We start from the raw sequence: 14,423 nt of genomic DNA, 5'->3' as shown, positions 1-14,423 counted from the left end.
AGCACTGTTTCATGTCCCCATTTCCACGTTAGAACTAGAACTTTCAAGGACACTAGGACATGTTTCAACTTACTTTTAATAAGAAGCTTATATTCCGAGTGTCATATTTTCAATTTGAGAGACTCGTGACAGAGATATGTTTTTTGTTTAAGGCTAGGGGCAACGGTGATAACGATAATATACAAAATGGTGGGATGAAGAAAGTGGAAGAAAGAAGGGAAAATTCCGAAAACGTCGATTTGAATGTGGCAAAATAATAATAGTAAGTAATAGGAACTCCCTGCCTCTCTCTCTTAGAAATGGAATTTACGAGATTACTGAGATAGTATTTATTTATGTTTTAATAAAGGTTTTCTTAAGTTGAGAGACTAGTGAGATACTTTGTTTTTGGTATAAATTTGGAACCCTTGTCCACTCTTAGGATACACGTTGTAAGCAAGGAGACATGATAAAATCCCAGTTCGAGATAGGCAATAATTACATTACACTCAAAAATTCACTTCAAACAGCTTAGCCTTTTCCCCGGTGTGCGACTACAACCAAGATCATTTTATTTTTATGTATAGATTCATCCTAATTATAGAAGAAAACTTCTCAGTCCTTCTTTCTGTGCGTCACTAATAGTAAGGAGTCACACTAACAGATATTGCTACTTGAGCTGCGTGCCTTCCTGACGCCTATTTAATGTGCAGGCGATTTGCTGGTTTAATTTGCAACTTAAATAATATAGATATTGTTTCAATTAGTTATTTCAAACTAAGAGGCGGGCAGCAACCATATTTATATTTGAGCATTAATGTTTCTGTACTTCTATAGTAACATATTGTGACGATTTAGTTGCAACTTGAACTGTATAGTTTTCAATTTAATTATTTCAAAACCAAAAGTGATGATACTGAACTCGAACGTGCTTTGTTCCTTATTATTAGAACAAGGGATATAACCGTACTTGGTCTTGAGCAATAATATTTGTGTAACCGTAAGCTGAAGATCGACAAAAGGGGAAGAAACATTTTCCAGGCCCAAATCTTTAAAAAAAAAAAAAAAAAAAAAAAAATCTCATTAGTCCCAGGACCTGCCGAAAGGAAGAATACTTAATAATAATAATGTTGGTTGATAAGCAAACTAATAATAATAATAATAATAATAATAATAATAATAATAATAATAATAATAATAATAATAATAATAATAATAATAATAATAATAATAAATTTAAAATAATGCAAAGATTTAATTAGTACATTGACTAGCAGGCTACGGAGATTTCTTAACTTTAGAGCCATCGTGGCTCAACGATAGAGCGTTTAGCTCTGGTGCGTGCGCTTGCTCGGTGTTCTCTCGTTTCATCCCGCTTTCTTCATTCCACTATTTCATTCATTTCTCGTTACTGTTTCCTTTAGCCGCACGGCATAACTGTGGGACGTAGAACTCAAAGATTTCATTTCATTTTTTTTCTAACTTCGGTAAACATGCTGGCGACTGACTTCGGAGATTTCCGTTTTTACCTACAGAATTGTTGAAATTCCCGACCAGCAGGGTAATCTGTAGGTAAAAACGGAAATCTCCTTTGTCTGCAGCCTACAGCATGGCTACGGAAGTATTGAAATCTCCATAACCTGCCGTCAATATGTTAACCACAATTTTAATCTACTAGCTGAACCTGCGCTGTCTATTCAGCGCATCGTTGTATTATGACCATGCATCTCCTTCCCACTGTGCATGTCTCCTTACTCACACAAGTAAAGGATAGGAGACTCACAAAGGAAGTGAATTGCTATGTATAGATGTTGGAGTGAGTTTGGAGCAAATTTGTAGAAGTAACACGATATCAAGTGGAAATATTTTTTGTAATAAATCCATATCCATCCGAGTACGCCTCATTGCATCTCTTGAGGCCTTTGAAGTTGCCAGCATGCAATAAATAGGTTTTGCCATTCAGATTTAAACCAAGCGCCTGCAATATCCATCAATCTGCCATACGCAACTTCTCTACTGGTTGGCTAACACCCTAGTTTCGACCTGCAACAATGTTAATCTTATGGACTCAAAACGGCCCCATGAAAGTTAACTAGAACAATAACGACACGGTTTTTGAAAATTTGAATGAGAACTGGACAATCTACACAAAATTTGGAATCAACCAGTGAAAATGGCACGTTTCTAGCACTTGTGGTTTTCGAGATCTCATTATCGAAAGAATTGTGGTCAAACATATCGTCGCATGAGAACCATAGGAACGTAATTCCAAAAATGCGGTTTTTGTGTTCTTCATGTTTGGAGATAATTGTGAAAGCCGCACTTAGTGTAAATGGAACGTAACGCCATCTGTTCTCCTTGTCGATCGTCTGTTGTAATGTAGCTCAAGTACCATCTTATTAAAAACACATCTTTCTAAGAAAATAATGTTTTTGTCCTCTCACCTGTAAACATACGAAAATGGAATTACGTTCCTCTAGTTCTCATGCGACGATATAAACCTAGCATTTTGAAAAAAAATGAAATGAAATCTTTAAGTTTTACGTCCCACGGTTATGCCGATTAGGCTAAAGGAGACGGTGATGATGAGTAATGAATGAAATGGTGGAATGAAGAAAGTGGGAGGAAACGGGAGAACCCCGAGAAAACCCACGCACACGGTGTTTGTCCACCACAAAGTTCACTTGGCGGGGGCTGGGATCGAACCCGGGACCCCTAGCACCAGAGGTGAACGCTCTACCACTGAGCCACCGCGGCAACCTAGCATTTTAATATATAGATAGCGTACAGCGGGCTGACCAGTCAACCGTAACAATTACTTTCTTTAAAAAGGTTACCAGCAAGTATGATTATACCATAACGGTAAAGTTTTCAAAATATGATTGACGCCACGAGATGTGATTAAAACTACAGTGGATGTTTTGAACTAGAGAGAGAGTGAGAAAAATCGCTGCTGATGATGGTGGAAGTCCCACTCAAAATTTATGACGATTAATTAAATATATTGAAGTAGGCCTATAGGAAAATCCGAGTTAATATTAGTAACCATGTGCGAGTTTAATTCCAAAAGTTGTCGATATTTACAAGTTTATCAATTTAAAACTTTAGAAGAGCCAATTAGTTAATTTCATCCGTTAGATATTTAACAGGCTGATAGCATCAATCAAATTCAACAACCACACGTGATTTGAATTTTGCACTTCTTTGTAAACATTATTTACATATTGCTTATTTTGTAGCTATACTTAAACAAGATTTATAGCTTAGATTCATTTTCGCACACAAAACAAGTCATGCATGTAATGTTTTAGATAAAAAATAATTGATGCGTAATGATTGGACCTAATCGATGCGTTATTCTGATACCTTTACGTCTTTCTTTACCAGAGCTTGTATAAGTTTGATCTTCCGCAATGGGCACAAACCATTTATCCAGAGCCCTTGACTTCTCTCTATGCAACCCAGCTAGCTTTGCGTGCATTCACTCCAGAGATGCAGAGACTAATGATTGGTAAGATTTAGTGTAAGTAATGTTGAACAAGTAGTACGTAATGCATAGATGTACACGAAAAGGAACGACATATATACCGAAATTCCTACCAGAAAAGTATTTTCTTCCGTCTCATCCCGATCCTATATACACAATGGGTCTTATGCAAAGTTGTTCTGACGCGTGATTAGTATCATACTAGGGTGCAGCGTTTTACCACTTTTTTTTCGGAACGAAATGTAATACCTGGCAAAAGTGATCCACCCACATGGACATTACACGTATAGATTTTTTTTTTCAAATCAGATAATATCTTCTGTGAGAACTATTGCCTCAAAGTTTCAAAATTTACCTGAAAATTACAAAAAATACCAAAATTGTTCATGAATTTTAGTTATGTTAAAGTAAACATTTTTTGGTTAAATACATATCAGTTACTTAGAAAACTGACATTCAAGTATAAAAATGCCAGTTATGTGCCCTTGGGGGAATAGGGATGCCTCCTCTGGGGCCAGAAAAGGGGGCAAATTCAGTATATTTAAGTGGTCGTGCAGGTCCTCGCTCACCTGGTCATATAGCCTGTCCAAGCGTCCCAGAGTCTACCCCGTGGAAGTGGCTGCACCTAGGGCTCCTGCGCCAGCCCTACCCAACCAACTAACCATATGTAGGGCCGGATAAACTAATCCAATTCGTCACTGTCAGGAAAAATTGTCACAAATTGGGACTTTGATTGCAACTTAGACACAGCTTGCCTAGAAAGTAAGGTTGACCTGATCATCCCGTCCCTAGCATCACTGCCACATACTCGAGAGGCTGCTTCAGTGACTAATTTCACTGCCATCGTGTCGCATGGATAGACGGTGGAAGACTATTCTGGCACAGTGTTGTCAGAAAGTGAAAGTTTGTCCACGAGCTATTTGTTTGATACTGTCCTTAGAACTGGTGGTACAGCTATTGAAATATCAGTGCTTTCCCAAAAGATCATTTCAGTGTAATCTTTCGCCTCAAAATTCAGTCTGGGAATGATGTTATATCCATTAGTGTTGTGAAGATTCTTTGCTTCGTGTTTTCGAGCACTAAGAATCTTATGTAATGCATCTTGTCGGACAGCAAGTAGACATCAGTCATCATGGCGAAAAGAACATTCTCTGGGAGTGCGAGAAATGCATTCGTCTGAATGGATGAACGGATTACAGCCTGGTATTCATTTGGTAAGTATCTAGACCTGTGAATGTTCTCAAAGACGTGACAAGGACCATTAGCAATGGAAGACTTGAGATAAGTATCTCAGGTCTTTACTGAGTTATCTGAGCTCTTCTGACTATGATGAGGTAAGTCACATTTTATTATTTTGAATGACACCATTGGAAGCTTTTCACAGTCAGATAGTTACCTATAGTTAGGTACCTATGGAACCTGTGTAAGAATAGGGGCTTGAATTAGCGCCAATATTCGTGAAGAGAGCTCGGAAAGGCAGTTCATTAAAATACAAGAGACAAATAGCCTGTTAGTTCCTTTAATTTTTGACGAACACCTCACTTCCAACCAGTGTTAGTGTTTGTTCCATCACATCCAAGAACCTCAACTTCATCAAAGCCACCTTCGATTTGGTTCATGATGTACTCGAAAATAGCCGTGGTCTCGTCATGGCCAGAGCCAGAGGACGGTATCACGTCACCAACGTATTGAGGGTTAGGTTCAGCCACAAGTGATAAGTGCTCTTCTCTAACGATGCCTGCGTGTGTTTTAGCGTCTTCCCTTTGACCATCAAAGTATAGGCTTTTAATGGGATCATCATTTCTAGAACTTTCTTTTAAATTCCGAGCAACTTTAAGTTTCGCATACTTTATTTTGCTCCTGTCCACAATAAAAGCACAGCTATGTTGCTAGATTGTTGAGAAGTTATAATTCCAGCCTTTAAAGCTACCTGAAGCACAGTTGATGTTATATATGCCGCATCCTTTTCGCTTACATTGTATCTCTGAGCAATCATAGCAGTTTCAGTCAAATCTAGCTTCGGTTTAGATGTTCTGTCTCTGGGTTTGGTCTCTTCCTCAAAGAGCTTTCCTCTGCTTTCTCTTCAAGGTCTGCTTCATTGTCACTAAAGTCATTTTTGTGATATAATAAATATGATTGACTGTTTTAAAAAAGAAATACAGAATTTTCTGTCAAAATAGTGTTTAGCAAACTATTATCTGTAACGGCCAATTCATATAAGCTGAAGGCAACAGTAACCAAATATAGCGCTTGAGAAATGGCGCCCAATTTGAAGCGTATCCGACTCGTTGCTGATAGTGACGCTGAGTTACGCAGATCGGGACAGAAGGGCGTCGCAGTATTGTGAGGGGGAGGGGTGGGAGTGTCATGGTAAAAAATAACAATGCTCTGCTACCACTATGAACCACCAGTAGAAGAAAAAGGCAAGGACGAAAATAGCTGTAGAAACACTTAATTGTACTGAATTTGCCCCGTTTGCGGGCCCCAGAGAAGGCACCCCTATCCCACCTCAGGAGCATATAACTGGCATTTTGAGACTTGAATGTCAGTTTTCATAGCATCTAGCATATATAAATCCAAAAATATGTTTACTTTAAGATAACTGAAAATAATGATCAATTTTGGTATTTTTTGTAATTTTCAGTGAAATTTTGAAACTTTGAGGCAATAGTTCTCACAGAAGATATTATCTGATTTGAAAAAAAATCTATACCTGTAATGTCCATGTGGGTAGGCCACTTTTGGCAGGTATTACATTTCGTTTCGAAAAAAAAGTGGCAAAACGACCCACCCTAGTACCATACTAAAGAGATAGTCTAACATGTGTTTCTTGCAGTAGTCAGGCCTTTAGTATGACGTTAATCATACTTCAAAACGACTCTGCATAAGGTGGTATATGTTTACAAATTTGATGACCAAACTTCGGGAGATCATTCCTCATATCAAATGAAGAAAAATATAATATGGAAAAATGCCTCCTTTCAGGTTATAAACCACAGAAGATGCAAAACATTACGTTTTAAAACGTCGTAGCTTGACAGCTATGAGACCTATCGCAAGCGATTTAAGAAATTACCTTGAAAGGACAACTAAACATGCTTATTTGACATTTTATGCGTTCTAAAGCACATTGCACCAGCATGTGAATAGTTCAGGGGTGTTATCCGTCGTTACTCATGGAGAATAATTTATTGTTAGCCTAACCAGAAACCACAATGTTAATACTTGCGTGGAGACTTGCTTCTCCACAGCAGAATACTTGTATTGTACAGGGTGGTTCTTTTAAAACTCACGGATTTCATTTGGGTCTAAAATTTCTAACTGAAGTTCGATTTTCATGCGATTTGTGGCAAATTATCAAGAAAGGATGGAAAATTTATGGGACTATGTTTACTTGTTTAAATTCATCCTGGATAATATCGATCACGCCTCAAGAAAACCAGCAAATTTTCGCCAGTGTACCGGTACATTACAATTAGAATGACGTTTTGGATTTTTGAAGCGAAACTGCAGAAAACAAGTTAAGTGTTAGTGGTAACGCCCATAAAGCACATGTTGAATAGCTATAGCCGGTTTCTTGCCACAAACGACGGAGAGATTTCATGGGTGACCTAAGGAGTCGATAACGGACATCTTTCACACCACCCGCCTGCGGGGTCCGATGCTTCCTTGTCTCACTCAGAACCGATCCTGTTTCTTCCAATTTCTGCACTAGCGACCACATTATGTTCCGTCTGGGGAAGAATGTGAGGCAAATTTGTTTCTGAACGCCCTTTGCATAGCAACAACAGATTCCGTTCTGCAAAGTTTTAACGATAAATGTATGTTGTTCCAAAGAGTACACTATTCTCACTGTGCGCTGATTATATTCACACAGTAGCCCAGAATTGTACAGCACAATTCCCAATACAGCCGGCCCAGTTTCCTTTTTCTTATTTACCTTGGCAAGGTTGCCATCTAACGAAGAAAACTCAAATTTCCACACCACACCTCACTTCATTCCAATTGTGAAGTGCACTGGCGAAAATTTGCTGTTTTTCTTGAGACGTAATTGATATTACCCCGGATGAATTTAAACCAGTAAACAAAGTCCCATAAATCTCCCATTCTTCCTTGATCATTTGTCACGAACCTCATGCAAATCGGCCTTCAGTTAGAAATTCTAGACCCAAATGAAATCCGTGAGTTTTAAAAGAATCACCCTTTAGTTCTAGTCGTCGGCTCTTTTGCAAGAATAAATCTATCACGCTGTCACTAATCGCAGCAGAAAGCAGAAATCACACCGAGCGATTCTGTCTGCGATACCAAGCAATCGGCAAGCATGCGCAAAGAAAGTTTGGAATGCTGGCGTTCCGCTTCCAAACCAAGTTGGGATTTTACCGTCCACCTGAACGGTAATAAGGGCCCTAAGTATGAGTTATGTTTTGACCTGCGACAGAGGCATGAAATTATAGGAGTCAATATTATTATCTATTGGCTTTGTTCTTACAATTATCTTCACCGCTAGTAGTATTTTCCATTGACTTACATTTCTATCCACACAGCAAGAACGATCACGTGACATGTCAGTAGAAATGTCACCTTGGGCAGAAATCTGTATTTGGAGGAGAATTAAATAAGTATATTTTTTCATTAATAGATTTTACTGTATTATATTCAATCTAGTTAACTTATAACCAAAGGGTTCGTATTTCACCTTTAGCTTCATTATATGATTCACAAAACTAAAAGGAAATATTTACAACTATGATGTTAGAAATTATTTTTGAAATCATAATTGGTATAGAATAAGCAACCTGTATACATCCATTGTCTCATTATCTATGGGCGCGACAGACAGAGATATTGGGAACACTGATAGAAATGTGGATCCGTACGGATATTTTATACTTCTGCAGATTTCTAGTTATATGTACTATTTTATCCAGGGTAAATTTGGGTCTCAAGAGAGAAGTATACACCCTATAGTACTTGAATCTGATTCGTACTGTGCTGTAATTGGTCAGAATCCTAACCGTTTAAAACTTACTCGGAAATATTAACGTGGTGACAATAACTGTCTTTTGTGCAGTACAACTGAAATCAAATTTCTCACAAGGGAAGGTCCCACAAGTTGTCGCTGAAATCTGGTTGCCACATAGCATATCTGATAGAGCATAATGAGAAATGAAAATGAGCAAAATTTAAGGTGCTATGGACCAGAAGGATACGACCTAGGGGCTTCAAAATCTGAATATTCAAACAAATATATCATGGAGATATATACATTTTAAGTAAATATCTTATATACTTACGGTTGTAGTTTTCGATACGGCATTTTGTCCTCATTCTATTGTGCACCTTTTGTTTTGATTACTTTAACGGTTTTCAAGATATTTACTTAATATGTATATATTTCCATGATATAGTTGTTTGGATATTCAAACTTTGAAGCCCCGTAGGTCGTATCCTTCTGTCTATAGCTCCTTAAATTTTGCTCATTTTCATTTCTCATTATGCTCTATCAGATATGCTATGTGGCAATCAGATTTCAGCGACAACTTGTGGGACCTTCCTGTATCAGACAATACCTTAGATCAATATTTTTTAACTGTTGCTAACTCGGATTGAATTTATTGAAATTATTTACGAGTTCAATTGGTTGTTTTTAATGCCGATTAAATTATCTCCAATGTTCCAAGTAGTGTTTTTGTCATTATTAGGACTATGTATTTCACTGTTAAGACTATGTGTGTCACGGATACCTACGGTACGGTAGTCTAAAGGAAATTGAGGATACATGGATACACTTTTAAGTACTAATTGAGTATTCGTTTCGCCAATACCGTAGAATTGTAAAACGTGAATATTTAGATAGAGCATCTTACTAATAAATGTAAGATACCTTGGTGCTTTTTTCACCTTAGCTCGAACACACACATACTTGCCTTATCAGAAGATGTGAAGTAAAGCAAACGGATATTTTGGCGAGGAAAAAGAGGACTATATCGGCATATACAGGACTATATCGAACAAAGTTTGCAAAAATACTCTATGTGTATTTTATATATTTGACAAACTTTCAGCTTCAGGTTGCAATACCAATTTATACTTAAATAAAATAACACTAACAACAACAGCAATAGTTAAGAAACGTGACGGGCACAAATAGCCCCAGTGTTAATGCGCCCATTAAATCATATTCATTCATTCAGTCAGTGGTTAAGAAAGTGGGAAAAAATCGCCCATAATCTATCTATAAGGATATCACTCAGGTATTTGCTACCACACTTCCCGATTACAAAGCAAGAATGCTAATTGTGATCTGCTTTCCAACTGAGTATTCGGCATATATTATTGTAGAATGTCCGGGATACTCAGACTTTATAGAACGTTAGGACTACCTGAAAAGCTTAGTCAGGTTTTGGAGGATAATGTGGTCTTTTGTAACCATATTCTTGTCTTTATTCGTGTCATTGAAATAGGCAAGGTTCGTTGGCGGTTTCCTTTTGTGCTCTATTAATCATTTGTTTAATTTCATTACTGTTTTTAGTTATGCTGCTTGTTACTTCTTTTCTATATTGTTATTCAATCTTTTAGTTTTTCTGATTTCTGTAGCTTTGATACTTTTTATTTTGTTTTATTATATAATATTTTCGAACTTTTATTCCCTTTTCACTGGTCCAGAATCTATTTTTTTTAAATAAGGCCTGCTATACACTATGAGATAAATTCTGGGAAATGTCTTACGATTTTTCCTAGAGTCAAAATCTCAAGGTGTATGGCATCAGATCGCATGTAATTTCCTATGTTCTGAACGATCCTATGATTTTTTTTTTTAAGAGCACGCTCTATTTCGGAAAGAAAATTCGTAAGATTTTGATTTAAGCGACATCAGGTGAGAGAAAGTGAAAACAAATTTACTTTCTCCCCGCCAGCAAAGGTGCTATTTGCACACTTACTGTGCATACGAGGAGCATACATTTTCATATAATACAGAGTCAACGCTCTATCATAACAGACATGCAAGGCAGAAGGCACTGGAAAACATTGCTGGCCAAGTATGTGTTGTGAGACCTGGTATCTACACCTCTTCGGAGGATGTGAAACAGGAAAAATTTTCACGTGTATGGCACAAAAGGGATTTTCTACTACATATGTCGTAACATTTGTCCTAAGAAATTTCCTAGAATTTATCTCATAGTGTATGAAAGGCCTAATTTTCATGTTGGAAGTCCTCTTACGACTACCATAGGTTGGCTATTGGCCTTTCAATGACAGGAAAATCATCTTAAATTGGTGTTTCCATTAAAATCTATATCAATCAATTATTTTTCCGCATTTATTTCTTTTAGGACCTTTGCTGAAGGAGATAAACGACCACATGACAGATAAAGCTTACGGAGTGTCCAATTCAGATAAGAAAATGTACATCTATATGGGCCATGCTGATACAGTGCTTGGTCTTCTACGAACTTTAGGGAATACGGATTGTTTTGTGCCACCATATGCATCTGCAGTCATGATAGAACTACACAAAAATGCTTCAGAATTTTATCAAGTGCAGGTAATTTATGTATAGTATGTATATTTAGAATTTATGAAGAAGATAAAAGTTATGTTACCTTTTAAATCATATTCATTTGAATATCACTATAAGAAAACAATATTAATAAATAAATAAATAAAAATATGAATTAAAACATGTTATTATAAAACATTTATATCAATTTTAAGTATTTGTAATAGCATAAAAGACTTCAGTTATAAGCAAGTGTTTCAAGCGCTCTATTGTGAGTAGTACTATACAGCATTGAACACAACATATTTCAGCACAAGTACATTTTCAGCATACGTAGCTCCAATAGTGTGCAACACTGTACTACTACACTTTATTTTTATGTTTAGTGATAATAGTGCATTTTAAATCTGTATACATTTATATATGGTACTATTTCAAACAAAATACTTTATGCTGAGTTGGCAACACTGTCTCATCTATGACAACAGTGCTTGTGGTTACCGATACGATACTTTGTTTTCATTATATTATGCACCTTTTGTTTCGATTGCTTTAACGGTTTTCAAGATATTTACTTTAAACGTTCATAACTCTATATAGTCTTTTTTATATATATATATTCAAATGTTCAAACCCCGTAAGTCGTATCCTTCTTGTCCATAGCATTTTAAAACTTTCCTCATTTTCATTTCTCATTATGCTCTATCAGATGCTCTATGTGACAATCAGATTTGAGCTACAACTTTGTGAGACCTTCCCTTGTGAGAATGTGCTTGGGTCTAAAGTAAGTTTGTCAAAGCCCGGATGTCCTTGTTGCATCCGGACTTTGCGTGTGGACTTTGTGGTGGACAAACACCGTGCTCGTGGGTTTTCTCTTGGTTCTCCTGTTTCCTCCCACTTTCTTCATTCCACCATTTCACTCATTTCTCATTATCACCGTCTCCTTTAGCCTAACCGCATAACCGTGAGACGTTAAACTTAAAGATTTTTTTTTTTTTTTTTTTGCATCTTAATGACAGGAAACACTAATATACTATAACTAATAAACACTATAACCGACATAAGTTGCAAAGAAACCACAAAGAGAAAAGTTATCTTTAATTGTTAATGCATAAGTTTGCGAATTTATGTACGCCTTTTTCATATGCCTTCTTTGTTGTTGAAGCAACATACTACACTGATTGAGATGAAACTATATAACATGTTAAGATATAATATTTATTTTGAATAGACTGTAATTTTATTATAAAAACAGGAAACAGACTATGGAACATGGTTTCCAGTGATGTTACCATTTAAACACACACAACGCACTTTAATGTTTACTCAATCATATCTTTCATTTCATTAACACCGTTTGATTTCATATGAACATCTTATTTTAACTAATACATAATGACCATTAAACATATTGGTACAAACTGCGAAAATCATAAATACCTCATTTATAAAATATTGATTGAATTGATTTCGACGTGTTCTCATATCAGGAAATTGTCTTTTTCCGTGATTTTTCAACGGCATATTACTAATTTTACTTTTAGCAATTTTTTTGTAATATTCCTTACTTATAGCATATTGTGATATTTTGATATGTGCCGAGTATTATTGGAAGATTCCTTAAGTACCAAATCTGAAAATGACAGAACCAGAGTATCTAACACACTGTCTGGGTAGCGAATTGGTAACGGCGCACAGTGGAGTATTTGACTCTAAAACCCGGACAAAGGTCGAAAAAAATAAAATTTGAAAAGTGCATGAAATAAAGTGTATTTCTTGTTCTTCGATAACTGGCGGATCTTGTAAACATAAATTCCATTATTTAAATATGAAATGAACGTAAATATTAATTGATGAAATCACTCAATTTTTCTGGCCATGAGAATTTAAATTAGTGTGACCGCGCGTACAGTTTTTGAGGTATTAATTTTAGTAATTGTATTAAGGTAATTATCAACAAATACTATATTGTTTTAAAGGGCATTGATAGAAGTTTTAATTTTATGATATGTTAGCATTTTAGCTCTAAGTCTTGGTGGCTAAATATGTAATTAAATGTCGAGAGCTTTTTGCAAGAAAAAATTATAAAGTTTTCAAGACAAGAAGTGTTTTTGTTTATGTTGTGAATCTAGTTGATCAATGATTCGTTTTGCATTTAAAAGTTTAATCTTTTGTTAATTAGTCCAAGAATAAAATTTTGCCCGAAATTGCCCCATTAAGATAAAAATATGTTTATAAATTATATCTAATTTGGTTTTTACGTGAGGTCAGAAGGCCTTTCAGCTGTTTCTTCATATGAACCTGTGAATTCAATCTTTAGTTGATTGAGTTTATACAGAAAAGTAGAATTAATTTATTCAAGTAGGGTTTCATCCAATTAATTCTATAATAAATGATATTTACTGAAACTTTTAAGCTCATAAAGTGCACCGTGAATTATGAGTAAACTTTGTTGTCTGTCCTTGTTTGGATTGTCTGTCCTTCACACAAGAATCAGGTTTTTCGAATCAATATTACACTTAGCCTACAAAATCCCTATTAAACAATGGCATGGGAAATCAAAACAGAAAACCATAACCCTTAATTGGTGACGTGCGGACACCGAACACCTTTTTTTTTCCTTCTACCTCTAGCAGACGATTGACCTTGAATGCGTGCCACTCCCAGGACCTTTCTTGCAGTTATTGGAGTCCCAGGGACCACACGTCACTAATTCTGTTACTATTTTGTTCCACGACAGTGTTCATGAGTTGAGTTGATTTTAAGTTTTAAGGTCCCTTTCAGCAGCGAGGCTACAGTATATGAGACGGGACCTACTGATCAACGTGGAATCCGAACCATATGTGCTCCCAGGTCTTCCACGCCAAAGGAGCTTACGCTAACCGCTTAGCCATGAAGGATCTTGCCAGTGTTCGTATTTTAGGCATTTTGAAAACTTTATAATCACTTTTGCTCGTTCAATATATTTGACAAACCTGGCCCATCTAGTGTGAATGTGTATGATTCTGAATTTACAAAAGTTAATTACCTGTTACATGTTTCATGTCAGAAAGTGAAAGTGATGCAGTGAGAAGTAAGGTAGAACAGACCTTTGCAAAATTGGCGAAACTAATATATACTTCAAAAATTTCACAAATTTGTAAATGTCTTGCCTTCCATTGACAATAATTTTGAGGAGTTCGTTTATTATAATTTGCATATCAGTGTCAGTGTAGCCATATATGAAACTATCTATATTCACATTAGAAAACTTATACCAGACTGGTTTGAGCATGTTATATCCATACACATTGCTACATTTCTTTATTATACTTATGGTACATTATGTCCTATTCTACAATGTATATTTAAAACAAATTTGTCTTTCAAAAGTAATTGTGCTCCTTTTAATATTTAATAATTAATAAGGGGTCCCAGGGACCTTACGTCACTAATTATACGCTAAAAATTCACTAC

At 36.1% G+C, this 14,423-nt stretch overlaps 1 protein-coding gene across 1 annotated transcript in view; it reads left to right on the top strand.

Moving 5' to 3' along the window:
• LOC145671864 (prostatic acid phosphatase-like) overlaps positions 1 to 14,423 on the top strand; it is a 45,488-nt gene that overhangs the window by 17,647 nt on the left and 13,418 nt on the right. The window contains exons 5-6 of the mRNA XM_081741091.1: positions 3,367 to 3,490; positions 10,801 to 11,012. Of these exons, the coding sequence (XP_081597217.1) occupies positions 3,367 to 3,490; positions 10,801 to 11,012 (336 nt within the window). The remainder of the gene's footprint in view (positions 1 to 3,366; positions 3,491 to 10,800; positions 11,013 to 14,423) is intronic.

This window comes from Thermobia domestica, chromosome 15, assembly GCF_964235325.1.
Source record: "Thermobia domestica chromosome 15, izTheDome1.hap1.1, whole genome shotgun sequence".
NCBI lineage: Eukaryota > Metazoa > Arthropoda > Insecta > Zygentoma > Lepismatidae > Thermobia > Thermobia domestica.
This window is presented reverse-complemented; position numbering and strand designations above follow the sequence as displayed.